This window comes from Biomphalaria glabrata, chromosome 13, assembly GCF_947242115.1.
Source record: "Biomphalaria glabrata chromosome 13, xgBioGlab47.1, whole genome shotgun sequence".
NCBI lineage: Eukaryota > Metazoa > Mollusca > Gastropoda > Planorbidae > Biomphalaria > Biomphalaria glabrata.
Genome location: NC_074723.1, coordinates 11,469,858 through 11,487,978, shown reverse-complemented (window position 1 = coordinate 11,487,978; position 18,121 = coordinate 11,469,858). Strand labels below are relative to the sequence as shown.

General features: G+C 32.3%; 2 protein-coding genes across 2 annotated transcripts in view; both read left to right on the top strand.

Annotated features, from left to right (window-relative positions):
* Positions 1-18,121, top strand: part of LOC106074337 (uncharacterized) — a 435,581-nt gene that overhangs the window by 215,763 nt on the left and 201,697 nt on the right. The window lies entirely within an intron of this gene.
* Positions 7,845-17,308, top strand: LOC106065520 (uncharacterized). The gene is made up of 2 exons (XM_056008534.1): positions 7,845-13,934; positions 14,906-17,308. The coding sequence occupies exon 1, from the start codon at positions 7,863-7,865 to the stop codon at positions 9,882-9,884; it is 2,022 nt and encodes a 673-aa protein (XP_055864509.1). The 5' UTR covers positions 7,845-7,862; the 3' UTR covers positions 9,885-13,934; positions 14,906-17,308.

Sequence of the window (18,121 nt, the reverse complement as noted above, 5' to 3'; positions counted from 1 at the left end):
GCGCTGGAAATCTGTTTTTTTTTTTTATAAAATTGTTTAATTTAATAAAGATATATACAACTTGAATTAGAGCAGGTCCTATGAAAGTGCGGGTTCTATGAAAGTGCGGGCCGACTGCGGTCGCTTAGCCTGCAATGGCCTAAGGCCGGCCCTGCAAAATAGCGGCGTATGCTACGCCACCGGTCCACTAGTATTATTTAAAATATAAATAAATATCATTAAATATCGGATGTGACAGCGCTATCTAAATTATTGTAATTATTGTAATAATTTTCATTATTAATGACTTTATACTTAGCAAAAGTCTGCCATTTATCATAAAGGTATCATTTGTATTTAGATCTAGATTTATGTTTTAATTAATTTTTTTTTTTAAACCTAAAGTGAAGTATTCTCAGATCTATGTTATTACAAATAAACAACAAGAAACTTACTTTTTTCTTTTCAAATGGCAGAAAGTATAACTTTATACCCATATTGAGCTATGAATAAGTTGGGTGGTTTGCAATTTCGAGGTTGTGTGTATGTGTTTAAGTTAACTTCTATTATGTTTTGTTAACGAGCTAAGTGTCTCCCCTTTTGCCGCGTTATATCAATGTTTTCTAACTTAACCTCTCCCATCCCTCTTTTTCGTTAACTGACAATGGAACCATAAAAAGACGGGTGAGGGAAGGAGCAAAACAAAAATAGGAGTGCTATCAAAGGCCCATGCCGACCAGCAAAATGATCAGGCCAAACACAGTCTCGAAGACATCAAAGTAGTGTTGAAGGCCATGCCGCTCGTGCATAGCAGAAAGTACGGTCTAACGTTTTACAAATGATAATACGTGCAGTGTATAGTGTAATTCTTAAAATTATATTCTTGTTGAATTTCAAACAAAATTAATTGTAATAATAATTTAAAAAAAAAAACAACAACTTTATGTATTGATGCTGTCACTTTTTTAAAAGTTGTCTGCACAGAATTTTTTTTCTTTGGTCGCGACCAGACCGGCCCATTTGGTACCGGCCCACCGGGCATTTGCCCGTTTGTCCATATAGCCAGTCCGCCCCTGCTTCGGATGTTACAGTATAGATAGATGCTTCGGATATTACAGTATAGATAGATGTTTCGGATATTACAGTATAGATAGATGCTTCGGATATTACAGTATAGATAGATGCTTCGGATATTACAGTATAGATAGATGTTTCGGATATTACAGTATAGATAGATGCTTCGGATATTACAGTATAGATAGATGCTTCGGATATTACAGTATAGATAGATGCTTCGGATATTACAGTATAGATAAATGTTCGGATATTACAGTATAGATAGATGTTCGGATGTTACAGTATAGATAGATGTTCGGATATTACAGTATAGATAGATGTTCGGATGTTACAGTATAGATAGATGTTCGGATATTACAGTATAGATAGATGCTTCGGATATTCCCTGAAACTTGAAGATTATCCTAGCCCAATATTCCGTAGGATCGCGGCGGTCAGGGTTCAAGCACCGGCCTATCGAGACGACCTGTCTATATATGACTAGGCAGCCATCCATAGTTCACAACTATTATCATGGGAAAAATAAATGATGACATCTGCCTTAACCCATATCCTACTTTGTACACTGGCAGTGTACGTTTTTCAAAAACTTATATAAAAAAAAATATTAAAGTTTTTTCTATTTTTTCTTTTGTTTTCGTTTACGAACATGTTTGTCTACGTTCTGCCACGTGCTGTTTGACTTTTACAATTGCGTTTTAGTATTTTATTGCACTTGAAAGTGACAACATTGTCAAAAATTGAAAAAAATGAAACCTGTTCGGAAAATGTAAGTAATAACACATTTATATAAATATTTTCAAATAAAACTACTTGATTTAGAAACATAAAGTATCCTAGTATTATAATTAATTAATAGATTTAACATTTATAGCGTGGTCTTTTCAAATTTTAATTTTTTGTAACGTACACTCCCAGTGTACATGGCAGGATATGCCACTGTAGGAATCGATTACTGATATATGAATCGAAATAAATCAAGACTTCATTTAGAACATAGATATGTTTGTTTTAACCAATATTATCATATATTATTGCTATACATAATAGATACCCTTATAATTGCAAATTTTAGAACTAATAATGATGATTATAAGGTTATTATTTGAAAACATATAAACAATAATATAATAATTCCTATTATATATTTTCTTTGTTTTGTTTTATTTTACTTCATGCAGTTCTCCTAGGCTATAGTATTTTAACTGACTACTTAGAAAAATATTTGTCCCATTAGCAAATTATAATCCTATTGATGTATGTTTTTTTGAAAAAAAAATTATAATAATAATTATAGATATTTATAATATTTTTTTAGGGTCTCAAGTAAATATTAACAGTTCACAATGTCATCATTAAGAATCAAGATGAGAACCTGATATCTAATAGTAAATAAATGAATTAGACAAAAGCATGATTGAGTTTCAATGACATTAGAATCTTATAATTTGTTATTAGGTCCTTGTGTTATATCATAACATAATATGTTTACCTCTATGACACCGTTATTTATTATGTATACTTATTTTTTTACAATTTAGTCACAATTTAGTATAGATAATTAGCAGAGCTAATATCACAAGGGAATTGAGTCTATAGACTTTATCAAAGCTAACAAACTTGAAAATGCCAAAACTATGACTGCGACCCAATGAAAAGAATTCGAAAAAAATGGAATTTATGATTATTACATAACTGATAAGCATATGAATATACGAATATACGAATATACCAATATATAAAGTATGTTTGGTTCAACCACACTTCAAATATTAAAATCTTTGCTTATGGACATGATCTTTGAATATCTCACTATTGTAGTGTTATTTGTTGTTGTAAAAAATATAGCTGGATAGTACTGGTTAGTACCATATAATGTTGTACATTTGATGCCTATTTTTTTACTATATTGTTATAATTCTTAGTAAAAAAAAAAGCATTAAAATATACTTTTTTTGCATTAAAATGCTTATTTGTGTGTTTTTCAATGTTATTAACTAAACTGTTTTCACTTAAAGATTGTAAAAAAAAAAATATTATTTTTTTTTATATAATGTTCCTCACGGGGCCACTTCCTGCCACGTACACTGCCAGTGTACATCTCACAGAATCGTTACTATATGGAATTTTTCAAAAATTCTTTTTGCAGTGTCTTAGTTTGACCGATAGAAATTGATATTTAATAGAAAATTTATATTTAATGCAGTAATAAAGTTTTGGTAGTTAATGGGTTAATAGCACAGAGCTCTTACAACTTATAAACCACAAAATGTTTTAGAATTTCATGTCAATTTGAGTCTTTGACTTGCAGTTTAAACTATACCAAAAGGGCCTTGAAGGTGTCTGTGAGGTCAGTTGTTATTATCCCCTCGGTTGATATAACAATGGGGTATCTTGTTATTTTGCACAATTTCCATAGACGCTTAATCTCCAAGCCTATGTATTATTATTATTATTATTTTATTATTTTATTATTTTATAGTTATTTGCAAAGCTTGCATACCTAGATAAACCTAACTGTATCTAACCCTAACTTAACCGTACCTAAACCGTTAATATGAGCATTTGGCCTATATCTAGAGGCAAAATGTCGATTTTGCACATTAACGTAACCGGTAGCTAATCAGTTAATCTTATCTTATCTTATATAAAACAGTTAATGAGCAGATCAGCTAGCTTAAATTAGATTATTTCTCATTTTCTACGAATTTGAAGATGGCTATGGAGTCCAATTTTTTTCTTTAAAAAGCCGACCACATAGATAGCATTGGTTGCTTGGGTCTGCTGTTGATATGCCTGCTTCTTTTCTCAACTTACTTTTTTAAAAATCTTAGATCTACGTTCTTTGTTGATTACCGAGCTCCTTGCCTTATCCTTGAGAGAACTTTGTAACGTTTGTCTTGACCCTCCCAATTGTTGGCTGTGGCATGGATACTGTTTATCTGTAACAACTCCTGTTATGTGGTCAAGCCAATAAACCAAATGGATTATTCTCTAATGCAACTCTAATGTTTGCTAATGCGCCAACTATGTCCAACCCAAACCAAAGATTAGCTAAGTAATGTGCACATTGACGGATTTTAAGCTTTAGCGGTACTGTACAATCAGCGTGCACTTGTCTCCTCTACCGCCTTAAAATCGTTTTCTAAACGAAAATGTACTAAAATGCTGGTACTGGTAAATCTACCTTAGTCTAGTCGCCTGCCTAGAATGAGAAAGAAGGGGGTGGTGGAATTAATATGTCTCATTAATTGTTTTACCATTAATAAGATACCTGGTAAGCTAAGTATTTTTTAACTCTCAATAATTTCATATAAAACACACGCACAAGCACGTACGCACACACATACACATATATACACACACATACACACATATATACATATATATATATATATATATATATATATATATATATATATATATATATATATATATATATATATATATATATATATATAATATGTATTTGACATTACTATACTGTCGTACCGGTACTCTATAAAAAAAAATTTACAATTATATAGTCATGTCACACACACACACACACATAATGAAATAAATCACCGTCAAATGAACAAAAAATGAACATCTATAAGAAAAAAAAACAAACTTCACTAGTATCGATTTTTAATATTTTATTAAAATTTTTCAGATTCAATAGAACACAAAAACATGTATCCTTAACAAACTCAATCTACACCAACACATACAAAATAAAATATTGAAAAATAATATAGATTCACGTTAGTAAAATGTATATCTATTTCTATTTAAATAAATAGGTCTACATTCCCTCTTATCTAAATTTATTCAGATTTTATTTATGTAATAGTTGGCAGCAAACTATAAGTCATTTTATTTATTTTAACCAACAAAATCCATCTGGCATCAATCGGCTGCCTAGGATTTGTTGCTATCATCATTTAAACATGGCGGCCGCCAGTTAAAACATGATCATACCAAAAGGCCAATGACTAAGAAGGCCGTGAAATGTGTGTGCTCTTCACCTCCGTATGTATGTCGAGGGCGCCGGTGCGCTCACATGCAAGGGTGGGAAAAAAACAACTAAGCCAACAAGTCTAGACAAAACTAGGTCAAACACAAGTGTTCAAAGCAATTAGTATTGTTTATATCGGATGCTACACATTGAAACAAGAATGGCAGAGAGATTATCACAGTTAATAGCCGCTGGAATAGAGATGGGATTGACAGGAACCGCTTTACAAGAGTGGGTAAAAGAAAGGGAAGACAGAGAGCGAGATGAAAGAGCTAAAGAGATAGAAGAAAGAGCTAAAGAGATAGAAGAAAGTGCTATAGAGATAAAAGAAAGAGCTAAAGAGATAGAAGAAAGTGCTATAGAGATAAAAGAAAGAGCTATATTATAGAGATAGAAGAAAGAGCTAAAGAGATAGAAGAAAGAGCTAAAGAGATAGAAGAAAGAGCTAAAGAGATAGAAGAAAGAGCTATATTATAGAGATAGAAGAAAGAGCTAAAGAGATAGAAGAAAGAGCTATATTATAGAGATAGAAGAAAGAGCTAAAGAGATAGAAGAAAGAGCTAAAGAGATAGAAGAAAGTGCTATAGAGATAAAAGAAAGAGCTATATTATAGAGATAGAAGAAAGAGCTATAGAGATAGAAGAAAGAGCTATAGAAAAAGAGACAGAAGCAAGAGCTAAAGAGAAAGAAGCTGATGTAGAAATACACAAATTGAGAGTCAGAGAGTTGAAGCTTAGGGAGACGAAAGGAGAAATCAAAGAGCATATAAAACCTGTATGGAAACCAAAGTTGCCACCTTTCAATGAGAATGTGGATCAAATAGATGCATATTTGGCGAGATTTGAAGTACATGCTCAGGCTACAGAAATACCTAAAACTCAGTGGGGAAGTCATCTATACACATTGTTACAAGGAATTCATACTAGCTACTGATGCATCTGCTGTTGCTATTGGAGGATGCTTAGCACAGGAAACACAGGGCATTCTACACCTCGTTATGTACGTCAGGAGAAAGTTGTCTTCAGCGGAACAACGATACAGCACCTACAGCACCGTAGAAAGAGAGTGCTTACCGGTTGTTTGGGCAGTAACCAAGTTGGCCAGATGCCTGTTGGGCAAAACATTCTTACTCCGCACAGATTACGCACCCTTACGCTGTTTAAACACACGTAAGTCGGTGAATTCCAGGGTAACTCGCTGGGCCCTGATGCTTCAGGACTTTCAATTTGAAGTGCAGCATATCCCGGGTAAAGTAAACGTCGTAGCGGACATTCTGTCACGTTTATCATAGACTAGCTATAATTTTACCCGGCTTTGCTCGGGTTTTTCTTTCAACAAATAGCATGCATTTATTCCGTTTGAATAATCAATAATGATGTGAACAATAAGATGATAATTTAAAAAATAAATCCATTCATCGAGTATTTTATAATCAAATCGAACGCGTGAATGTAATTGTTTATATAACATTGTTAGTTTAATTTTATGTAGCTCTAGATTTAGAATCTAAACAATTTGAATGCCCAGTAGTCTAGTCAATAAATAAAAACTTTGGGCCTATTATAGTAAAAGACAATAAACACTGTGATGTGAGCTTGTGTCGACCTAGTGTTGACCTAGATACATTAGCCGTGTTTCATTCATCATTTCGTAGCTAAATTGGTAAGAGGTCTAAATGGGCATAAGTAAATCTTAAAGAAAAAATTAAATTGAAAATAAAGACTTAAAATTGAACCGAATCGGTAACTGTAGGATTAAATGCTTTAAAAAACACATTGGCAAGTAAATTGTATTATGTAAGTAATTTATTAGTTTATTAATATGCCTTTATAATGTGCGATATTATGACGTCTGACTTTCATTTCATTTGTATTATTAAGCGATATAATGGTGCCGCAAGTTACGGAAAAGTATGTCAAGACGTTTAAAGCTATTTATATTTAAAGCGAACGATTTTATGTAAAAAAAAAATGTTTTGTAAACTCAAATTTGAAGATTAATGTGCATCAAATAATGAAATGAATACTCACGTATTTATATGTTCATGTGTAAAATAACAAAATTATTTAGGTCTAGAGATTTTCATCTCTGCGCATGCGTGACCGCTTTTGTCTTGTCTCATCATTTAGACAGCATGTAAACATGGCCTAGCTTTATAATATACAATACTTTTATAGAGTTGGACAACTTTTTTTTTTTTGAGGGTCTTAAGTTTATTTTAGGGCTACAATATATACACTACGGTCTAAGTTAGTACCCAAGGAACATTTCTGCCAAGTTTTATCAAGATCGGTGAAACGGTTTTGATTTCCATGCGGGGACATACATACATACATACGCTTTACTTTCTGCTTTATATATTAGATAACAGCCTAAGTGGCTACTTACAAGCATTTGTTGCTTGATCAAAGACTGTGTGTCTTAAAATTAGACTGTGTTTCTTTAACATAGATTGTGTATCTATCTATTACATTGAATTCTGTGTGACTACCTTGAAGTCTGTGTGACTATGTCAAGAACTTTGTGACTATGTTTAAGTCTGTAAGACCACCTACACGCCTGTGTGGCATACCCAGAGCCTTTGTGGCCTATCGAATGAACATTTTAGTGGTATTGTGTTTTAATGTTTTATAGTTGTTTTATAATCATGTCACATATATACATATATGGCGTCCCCCTCCCCGAAAAAAAACCTGGCTACGTCCATGGGCAGAGCTTATAACAATTCTTTTCTGACTTTATTTCCTCCCTTTGATTAATTCATTGCATTTCATTTTGTTGCAGTTGCATTGAAAGACAAACAGAAATGAATGAGACGACTGACCTTGACCTTTTGTTAATTGGAAAAACCGGAAATGGCAAAAGCGCAACGGGAAACTCCATTTTAACGCACAAAACATTTAAGCATAACTCCTCAGCCAATTCTGTAACTACAAAAGTAAAAGAAGGCTTTGGCAAATATGGAGATCTTAAGATCAAAGTTGTTGATAGTCCAGGCGTAGGGGACACAAGAATGGACAGCCAGAAAGCTATATTGGTGGTAACGACAGCCTTGAAAAAAGCAATTATGATAAATCCCAGGGGGTATCACGCCTTCCTAATATTGTTAAAGTTTGGTGGACGCTATACCGGAGAAGAACAGGATGCTATAAAATACCTCAAGGCTGTTTTCGGCGATACTTTCGTTCGAGAGTTCTGCATTCTCGTCATGAGCTACGGAGATTGCTTTAAAACTGATCCAGAAATTGGTGATGGTATGACATTTGAGAAATGGTGTGCCATTCAAGAAGGGCCGTTGAAGGAGCTGATGGCTGAATGCGGAAACAGGATTGTTTTGTTTGATAACCGCACTAAGGATCCCCGAGAGAAAAAAGCTCAACTGGAAAGATTGATCTCTTTGGTCAATAATCTCAAGTCTAGAGGCAAACGTTATACCCATGAACTTTTCCAGGAGGCGAAAGAGACCAGAAACAAAATACTTGAAGACGCCAAGGACACAATCATACAGGAGAGCATTTTGGTAGAAGCAACGTTCATCTTTCAAGAATTTGAACAAATTCAAAACTCTGTTGAGGATATCGATGCAAAACTAAAATTTGAGAAACTTAAAGAAAAAAGTCAAAACATTTGTCATCAAATTCGAGCTGGAAAATCGCCCGCCTTTACAATGCTGCTTCAATCCTTAAATTCTTTAAATAGAATTATAGATTTCCAAATACACTTTCACGAAAAGGTTTCCCAAGAACATGTTAGGCACACAGCAGAAATGGTAAACCGTCACAAAGGAGACATGGTAAACATGTGTTCAGAGTTCAGTAAAGTTCTGACAGAAGTAAACAATGAGGAAGAGGGAAACCAGAAACCTAACAATGTACAAGCAAATGATATTCAAAAAGATCTAGAACGCATAAAAGAGATTGGAAATGTAGTAGAAAGAAGAACAACATTTGAAATGTTTCAAAGGAGACAAGAAGAGATTGTGGCAGAGGAGCCAAACATGTGTTCAGAATTCAGTAAAGTTCTCACAGAAGAGAAAAACCAGAAACCTAGCAATGCGCAAGCAAACGAAATTCAAAAAGATTTAGAACGCATAAAAGAGCAAAAAGTTATAGTAGCAAAAAGAACGACATTTGAAGAGTTTGATAGAAGAGCGGACGAGGCGAGGATAGAGGAACCAAACATTTATCCGTATGAAAAGAGCGCATGGAAGCCACAAGCAAAACCAAGAAAAAGTATTGGGTCAACAAAGACACTAGTTAACACCTTAGAGCAACAAGGATGTCTTAGCAAAGAGCGAAAACATGATAAGAAGGGGCCGCAAGAGAGTACGAACATTGAAGAAAGTCAACAAGACATAAGACGAAGCCATGTTGAAGACAAAACTACAATAACAGACGTTAGCATTGCCGTCGCTTATAATGGAAAAAAATCCCCAACAGCAAAAAGCTATTTGACACCGGAAGAGCACATCAAATCCAATACATTGCCACAAAAAACGACAGCTGCGGAAAGAGAAACGGCCATAAGTGAAAATGATCTCAAATATTGCGCCTTGAAAAATAGACAAGCTGTTGACAAACATAATATAACCTACCATCCTCTTAGAAACGTAACTATACAAGTGGAGGAAAAGACAGACAGACAGTCGCCAGAAATGAAAAGAAGAATAGAACAGATGGAGAGAATGCTGGAGGAAGCAAAGCAAGCCAAAGATCTTTTAGGAAAAGCTATCGACGAAAACAATGAAAGCTTTCTGTCAAGGGCTTGGGCTTGGTTCACTAAGCCCATTCGAATTGCAGCCAGATGGATTGCATCACGATTTGATTAGACTTAAGTCAACAATAAGTGAGAAGCAAATGCTTTGTTAATCATAAACAAAATATATACCTTGAAATCTAAATATTCGGATATTCCTTCAAAAATAAAGATTACGTCCTTGTCCAATTTTTCTTTGGATGTCAAAAAAGAACAAAAAAACAAAACTGTACAAGTATATTTCCGTTTATATTAAATGTATATTGCCTAGTTGACCAACTGAACTGCGTCATCTGAGAAATGTATGTGGCACAAAGGTGTCTTCTAGGAACTATTATTATGTTTATATTTTCTGATGTCCTTTTGTAAACGTTCCAATAACTCTAGTCAATGAGATTAGGACACTTTGATATTTGAAGAGATCTTCTGTTGAATCTGTGCCTTTAGTTTTGCCATTAACTTCATCTATATTATTGTCTTTATTGTAATGAAGTAAGCTGCATATCTATCATACAACAGTATACATTTCCAGTTCATATCTACCTCTTTTACTGCCTTCGGAAATGTATTTTTTACTCGTGTTTACGTTTTTTCTACAATTATTTCGGGTTTTCTTTTTGTAAACTTGTTCTTACATTTTTTTTTTTTACGTTGACTTTACATTCGTATTTACTTTAGCATAGTGCTTCTACTATAGGCACCACACGGAAAGATATCTCAATACTTTCTGTGGTTTTGTTTTTTTAGAGGCCCCCGTAAGGGGAAAAAGCCGCTATTAGGTTTGTGCAAAATGTCCGTCTGTCCGTCTGTCACACTCAGATCTCGAAAACTAGAAGAGATATGAAAAATATTATTTCATCATTAAATCCGGCTTGAAAAGTTTAGGCGCAACGGCTACTTTTGGTTTTCTAAAAGCAAACCGTTTAATTTATAAAATTAATTATGCAAGCGATTTTTTCATAAAAAATACACCAATTCTAAAACAATTACGTAAATGTAAGGGAGGCAATGTTACAATATGCTAACAAAGATATAAAATCCATGTGTATTTTCAGTATCACTAAGTCAAATATATTTATAAAATGTACAGGAAATGTTTACAACAAATATAAATAATACTTAAAGATGTTTTTTTCTGGTTAACTAGCTGCTAAAATTAAAAGAAAACATTTCTGTTTGTTTATAAAGGCTAATAATGCACTTTGTATGTAAATATCATGCACATTTTTTAAAATGGACTTTTTAAGCAGCGACTTTCGTGCAGTAGCGTAACGTCGCAACATGAGAAGGTGCTAAACCAATTCCTTAAACTTTTTAAAAAAATCAGATTTTTTTGTTGTTTAGTGCCCCCATCCGAATAAAAGAAGCTTATTTTGTGCGTTTTGTCTGTTAGTCGGTCTGTCCGTCACGATTAGATTAACAAAGAACACTAGAGGCTATTATAAATCTGATTTAACCTTTAATTTTTCATTCAGAAATATTGCAATAGTTTAATGTATCTATAATAGATTGTTCCGGATGTTTTGTAAAAAAACAAATCAATGCCAATGAATATTTGTTTGCTCTTCTAAGTTATAGTAGATTTTATTTCCATGCTTAAACGTTGCAAGAAACACATGATCTTTAATATATTGTTCCGTTTTTTTTATGTAAATAGCATATAATTAACTATAAAGTTGTTCCGGATATTGTTTTATAAAAAACTAATTTATGTCAAATAATTATTTTTTTTTTAAATATCGACAATAGGTTATTCAGGATTTTAAAATAAAAAAGTAATTTACTAGAAACGATTATTGAAAATAAATTTTTAGACTTATTTTACAGTTAATTTTCTTGCCGAAACATAATAAAAATTGTTTAATCGGTAAAGAATGTTCCGGATTTTGTTTCGAAAAAGAAATCGACCTACATTACCTTAATTTTCTTACAAATCGTTGCCAAAAATGATCCGAATTTCATATGAAAAATCTAATAAGGCTAATAAATGTTTGAAATCCCTCTTCTAATAAATAAAACAAATAATTTTCTCATTTACGAAAATTGGTTGATTCGGATTTTTTATGAAAAATAGTTTAACTCTATTTTTTTAGTCTAACTAGGACGTGTGACGTAATGGAATTTTTTCCCTTTGACGTCATATGGAGTTAATTCTTTAAATCAAATGCTAAAAGAACTCACTCGGTGCACCAATGTCTATGAACACTCGACAAGCTGCTCGTATAGATGACATTTTTAGTCTAACTAGACCGTGTGACGTAGTGGATTTTTTCCTTTGACGTCATATGGAATAAATTCTTTAAATGCTAAAACAACTCGGTATAGTAATGTTTATTAAACCTCGTAATGTGACTCGCATTTTAAAAAGACATAATAGATTTAGATCTAATCTAGATTTTTTTACACTACTTCTAGATTTTTTTTACACTAGAGCTATAGAATCTAGATCTAGAATTTCTTGGTCTAGTTTACAATGTTTGTTGTTTTACATGTTTCCGATGTTCCTTCAGAGTTGTAGTCCAAACCTCCCGTAGGACGACGGGGGATGGGAGCGGACCATCGATGAATCCAAACGACAGTCCAGCGCGCAAACCGCACTACCAGACAGCCATGATTTAGACTAGATCAAGATCTATAATTTTAATTTCTAGGCTTAAAGTGTAGATTTTTTTTCTAAAGTCTAGATTGTCAATATGTCAATATTGCAATGTTATAAAATACTAAAACTAATCTACTATTTTAATATTTAGATTTTGCAATTAGTCTATTAATTGATTATCTAGTGTTTTTTTTTTATATAAATCTTATCTAAATTACATCTACATTATCCCAAATATATATTTTAGATCTAGATCTAGTAGATATAGATATTGAGAGTGCTAAATTAGTAGTTTAATTTAGGTAGATTTACATCCTCATTCTAGTTCCATTTAGGCCTAAATGAAAATGCTCAATACCAAAAGATTATCTAAAATCGCTCTTCTGACATATTGTACATATCCGGTAGTTGTCATTCCGTAATATGTAGGTATATTATCAATAGTAGGCTATTAGTTTGTAACCAGTTTGTCATTAGATTAAGAGCAATGCCTGGTCGTGCGGTTAGCGCGCAGGACTGATTATCTCTACGGTCTCGGTTTCATACCCTGCTCGATGCCATCCTCAGTCGACCAGCGAATATGCGGATCCGACAGTGATCCGTCTTCCACGATGACTATAATTTACACTTTATTATGTTTAATATTGGCTTTTTTTGATAATGAAAATCTGATGATTCATTAGAAAACATGTTGTGTAGTTATTCATAGTTTTCACCTTGAGATGTGGCATTTTAAAAGTAATTATTTAACAGACTTATTATGTACTTTTCATCAGAAAAATTGTCTAACTTAGCTCATGTCTCAGATCTTTTTTTTTTTTTTTTTTGTGAGTTTAGGAAATCTTTCTTAAAGGGTAAGATCTCTTCTAGAAAGTAGATAATATTTGTTGAGAACAATGCTAGGCCTACCGTTTTTTATTTTTTTTAAGTATGTTTTGTATAAATATATTGTACTTATTTTTTTTTCTTTCATTTTCCATTTGTACATCATTGCGTATGTTGAAATTCTTGATACTGACTTAAATACCTCGCCTTCATTCTTATATGGTCAGTCAGTTTTGTATCTCGAACAAGGGAAAGAAATTTTCATTGACTTATAAAGTCGTATAAGTTGAATTAGTTCCCTTTATTATCTGTAGAAAAAAATAATTTAAATAGCTATAAATAACTATAAACCTATTTTCATAAGCTGCTCCATGGCATAATGGATACTGTATTGGCCTGAGGAGGCCATAACCCAAGGAGTTCAAATTCAGGTAGATCCCTTTATAATTATTCTAAATACATTTAAAAGCAACAACCCACATACCCCCTTCTTTCTCTCTCCTACCCCTTTTCGAACAGGTCCAGACATGTGTGTTGAGAAAGATCAAAGCATGAAATTACGCTAAACAAAAATAATGTGTAAACATATTTCTAATGGCACCGATTTATTATTGTTAGTCAATATCTATTACAAATTTAATAACATGACTTCTCAAAACTATTTGATACAACTATCTATACTATAAAGTAGAATGTGAGGTGTATGTATGTTACTTATAGACATCAAAACTGCTTGACCAATCTTGATAAAACTTGGCAGGAATGTTTCTTGGGTACCAACTTAGACCTTAGTGTATGTATTGTAGCCCTAAAACAAACTTAAGACCCTAAAAACAAAATAAAGTTGTCCGACTCTATTAAAGCTATAGTATTTTATGGATCTAGGCCATGTCTACAATGTTGACATGAGAAAAGATCGAAAGGATTTAGACCTAGATCTAATTTTAAGAAATACACTTTGCGCAGATAGTTTTTTACTTTGACATATGAAAATTCAAAAGAAGATCCTTTAATTTCATTATATAATAAAATTAACCTTCAATTTTGTGTTTCAAAAGCATTTTTTACATTAATTAGCTCCTTATATATGTAACTACAGATTTCCTGACGAACATTCTTTCATTAGACAATACCATAATATAATCCCATCCCTAGATCTAAAACTCTAATTCAACTCTAAGATGATAAAACTTCTCTTCGCACAGATAGTTTTTTACTTTAACACATGAACATACTAATTATAGTCCATTCATTTCATATTTTGATCAAATAAACATTCAAATTTGGTTTTCTAAAGCATTATTTTTAAGAGACTACATTCGTTTACAAAAGCTGCGAAGCCGGGTTGAGATAGACCTAGATCTATATTTATTCATGAATCGCGTACTAAAAATTATTTCGTTTAATTGTTCACTTTATAATTCCATTCATTTAACAAAGCTATCGCTCTTTTCGTTTTTAATAGATAAGAATGTATCGACTTCGGGTAAACCCATTTTCGCAAAACTAATTTTATTTTCGTAGCGAAAGAGAAATAAAGTGAAAGGATCATTATTATAGCTAACTTTAACATACATCTAAATCCAATCCACTACATTAGTAAACACAAACTTAGACCCGCAGGCCGCGGGTAATGCCAGGCTAGTCTATATTATAAAGTAGAATGTGAGGTGTATGTATGTATGTATGTTACTTATAGACATCAAAACCGCTTGACCAATCTTGATAAAACTAGGCAGGAATGTTCCTTGGGTACCAACTTAGACCGTAGTGTATGTAGGCTATTGTAGCCCTAAAACAAACTTAAGACCCTCAAAAAAAAAATAAAGTTGTCCGACTCTATTACAGCTATTGTATTTTATGGATCTAGGCCATGTCTACAATGTTGACATGAGAAAAGTTGGAAAGGATTTAGACCTAGATCTAATTTTAAGAAATACACTTTGCGCAGATAGTTTTTTACTTTGACACATGAAAATACAAAAGAAGATCCATTGATTTCATTATATAATAAAATTAACCTTCAATTTAATGTTTCAAAATCATTTTTTACATAAATTAGTTCCTTATATCTGTGACTACATATTTCCTGACGAACATTCTTTCATGATTAGACAATACCGTAATAAATCGCGTACTAAATATTAATTCGTTTAATTGTTTACTTTATAATCCCATCCCTAGATCTAAAACTCTAATTCAACTCTAAGATGATAAAACTTCTCTTCGCACAGATAGTTTTATACTTTAACACATAAACATATTAATTAAAGTCCATTCATTTCATATTTTGATCAAATAAACATTCAAATTTGGTTTTCTAAAGCTACATTCGTTTACGAAAGCTGCGAAGCCGAGTTGAGATAGGCCTAGATCTATATTCATTCAAGAATTGCGTACTAAAAATTATTTCGTTTAATTGTTCACTTTACAATCCCATTCATTTAACAAAGCTATCGCTCTTTTCGTTTTTAATAGATAAGAATGTATCGACTTCGGGTAAACCCATTTTCGCAAAACTAATTTTATTTTCGTAGCGAAAGAGAAATAACGTAAAAGGATCATCAGCTACGTTTAACATACATCTAAATCCAATCCACTAGATTATTTAAAAGCATTTTTTTACATAAATTAGTTCCTGATATCTTTGACTACAGATTTCCTGGCGAACATTCTTTCATTAGACATTACCAAACGGTTACACATTAACACATCTCTCTACTGAGTCTATTCCTAGGCCTCCTAGGTCTAAAACTCTTATTGAACTCTAAGACTGATAAAACTTCTTTTCGCAAAGATAGTTTTATGCTTTAACACATAAACATACTAATTATTGTCCATTCATTTCATATTTTAATCAAATTAACATTCAAATTTGTTTTTCTAAAGCATTTTTAATACATTCGTTCGCTGTTCGCTAAAGCTGCGTAGCCGTGTTGAGATAGGCCTATATTCATTTATGAAAAAAAGTTCACGCATGCGCAGCACAGAATGAACTCTATAAAAGCCAATTTTTAACTTAGATCTATGTCTACCTCAAGATCTACTTTATACTTTATACACATGAACATACAAAATTTAGTCAATTCACCTCAAATTTTAATTAAATATATGTAGGCCTACAAGCAAATGTTTTAATTTGAAAAAAAAAAATGGATTTCAGCCTATTAGCTATTTTGATTTGATAGCTTCATTCACACTATTTTTACATTGACACATTTGCTTTACTTATTACATTATTATTTCGTTTAATTGTTTACAAAACACTCTCAGTGACTATATCGAAAGTAATGCACAAATAAAGACACGCGGGTCGCGGGTAACATATGTCTAGTACTTAATATAGTAAGCATTGTTTTTATTTAGAAGTATTCGCTTGTATTTTTCTTGTTATGTTGTTATGTAGGTTTCACTTTGAATGTTATCTTTATGTTGATATTTACAACTTTTGCGTTGTTTTTATGTTTATTGATAGGTTATCTAAGCTTTTTTATATTTGTACGTAAATCTAATAAAGATGACTTCTAGATCTAGAAGTAGATCTAGAGCTAGACTTACACTAGATCTTAAAGCTCTAAATCAGAAGTCTAAATCTAGATCTAGTTCTACATGTCTATACAATAATAGCACCAAAAGGTAATGACACTTAGAAGCTCAGGCTACGTTGGTACATCGAGTTGACGGTGAAAAGTTTGACTTCGATACCCTGCTTTTATATATTTTAAAAAATTATAAGTTGTATAATGGATGTATTGTCTATTTAAAATGTTTTTTTCTTATGTTAAAATTCACTTTTTTTTTCTTTTTTTTAAATCACATTTTACACACACAAATTGTATTCACATTACTTGTACACAAACCTCTGGGATTATTTATATTATTTGGCACTTTTTACTTACAAAGCTTTCATTCAGTCTGTCTATCTGTCTGTCTTTTTGTCTGACCGTCTGTGTTGTCAAAGGTTTGAATATGTTTTTAAATCAGTCTCGGATCCAGTTGAAACTTTGCACAATTATTCTTTGTACCTGACAAGAGATGAAACAATTAAAAAAAAAAATTAGCCAATTAGTTCATTAATTATTGTTGTTTAATTATTTAGTTTGATATTGAAATAAGGGAAATAAGTGCTACTTGAGAAGTGTGGATGTATATATGGATTTGTTTTCTCTCCCATTACGTTTTTTTCTCCCACCTTCCATGTTTGGAGCAAGTGGAAATTGAAATTGAAAAATAGTCAATGACAATACACGAAATAAATTCCCCCAAAAAATTAACAAATTAATTAATCAATCAATTGGGTTGTAGCCATGGTTGTAACTTATCACGTCTAATCAAATCTCGTCATGAATTAAAATATAAATTACACTTTGTTTTCACATTAACTATGGACTTTTGAGAGCTTGTATTGTACACAAGATAGCTCATTACTTTATTTATGCCATGTCTGTGTCTGGGTGTCATAATGTGTGTGTGTGTGTGTGTGTGTATTAAAAGGACGAACACACAAAGCATAAAAACAATTTCATGGTCCTTCAAATATATTTTTAACCTTAATATCACATTTTACATACCCAGGTAAGATGTATCGGTATCTTTTAGAGCGGACCTAACTTGATATATATAGTTTTACTCATTTCTAATTATAGCTAATATTACGTATTAAATATATCTACTAAATATAGTGGTTAAAATAAATATAAACAAAAATGCTCTCACTAAAGACAAATCTCACTTGGGAAAGTTCCTCAGAAGTAAAATCAAATTTAAAATGAAAAGGCATGAGGTCATCCCACATACAGTATAGGTGGCGCCCCAGCGCAGCAGTGAAATGAGAAGTAGTACTTCTATTCTGTCTACACCAGCCTCTAGCAAAACATTGCTATTTG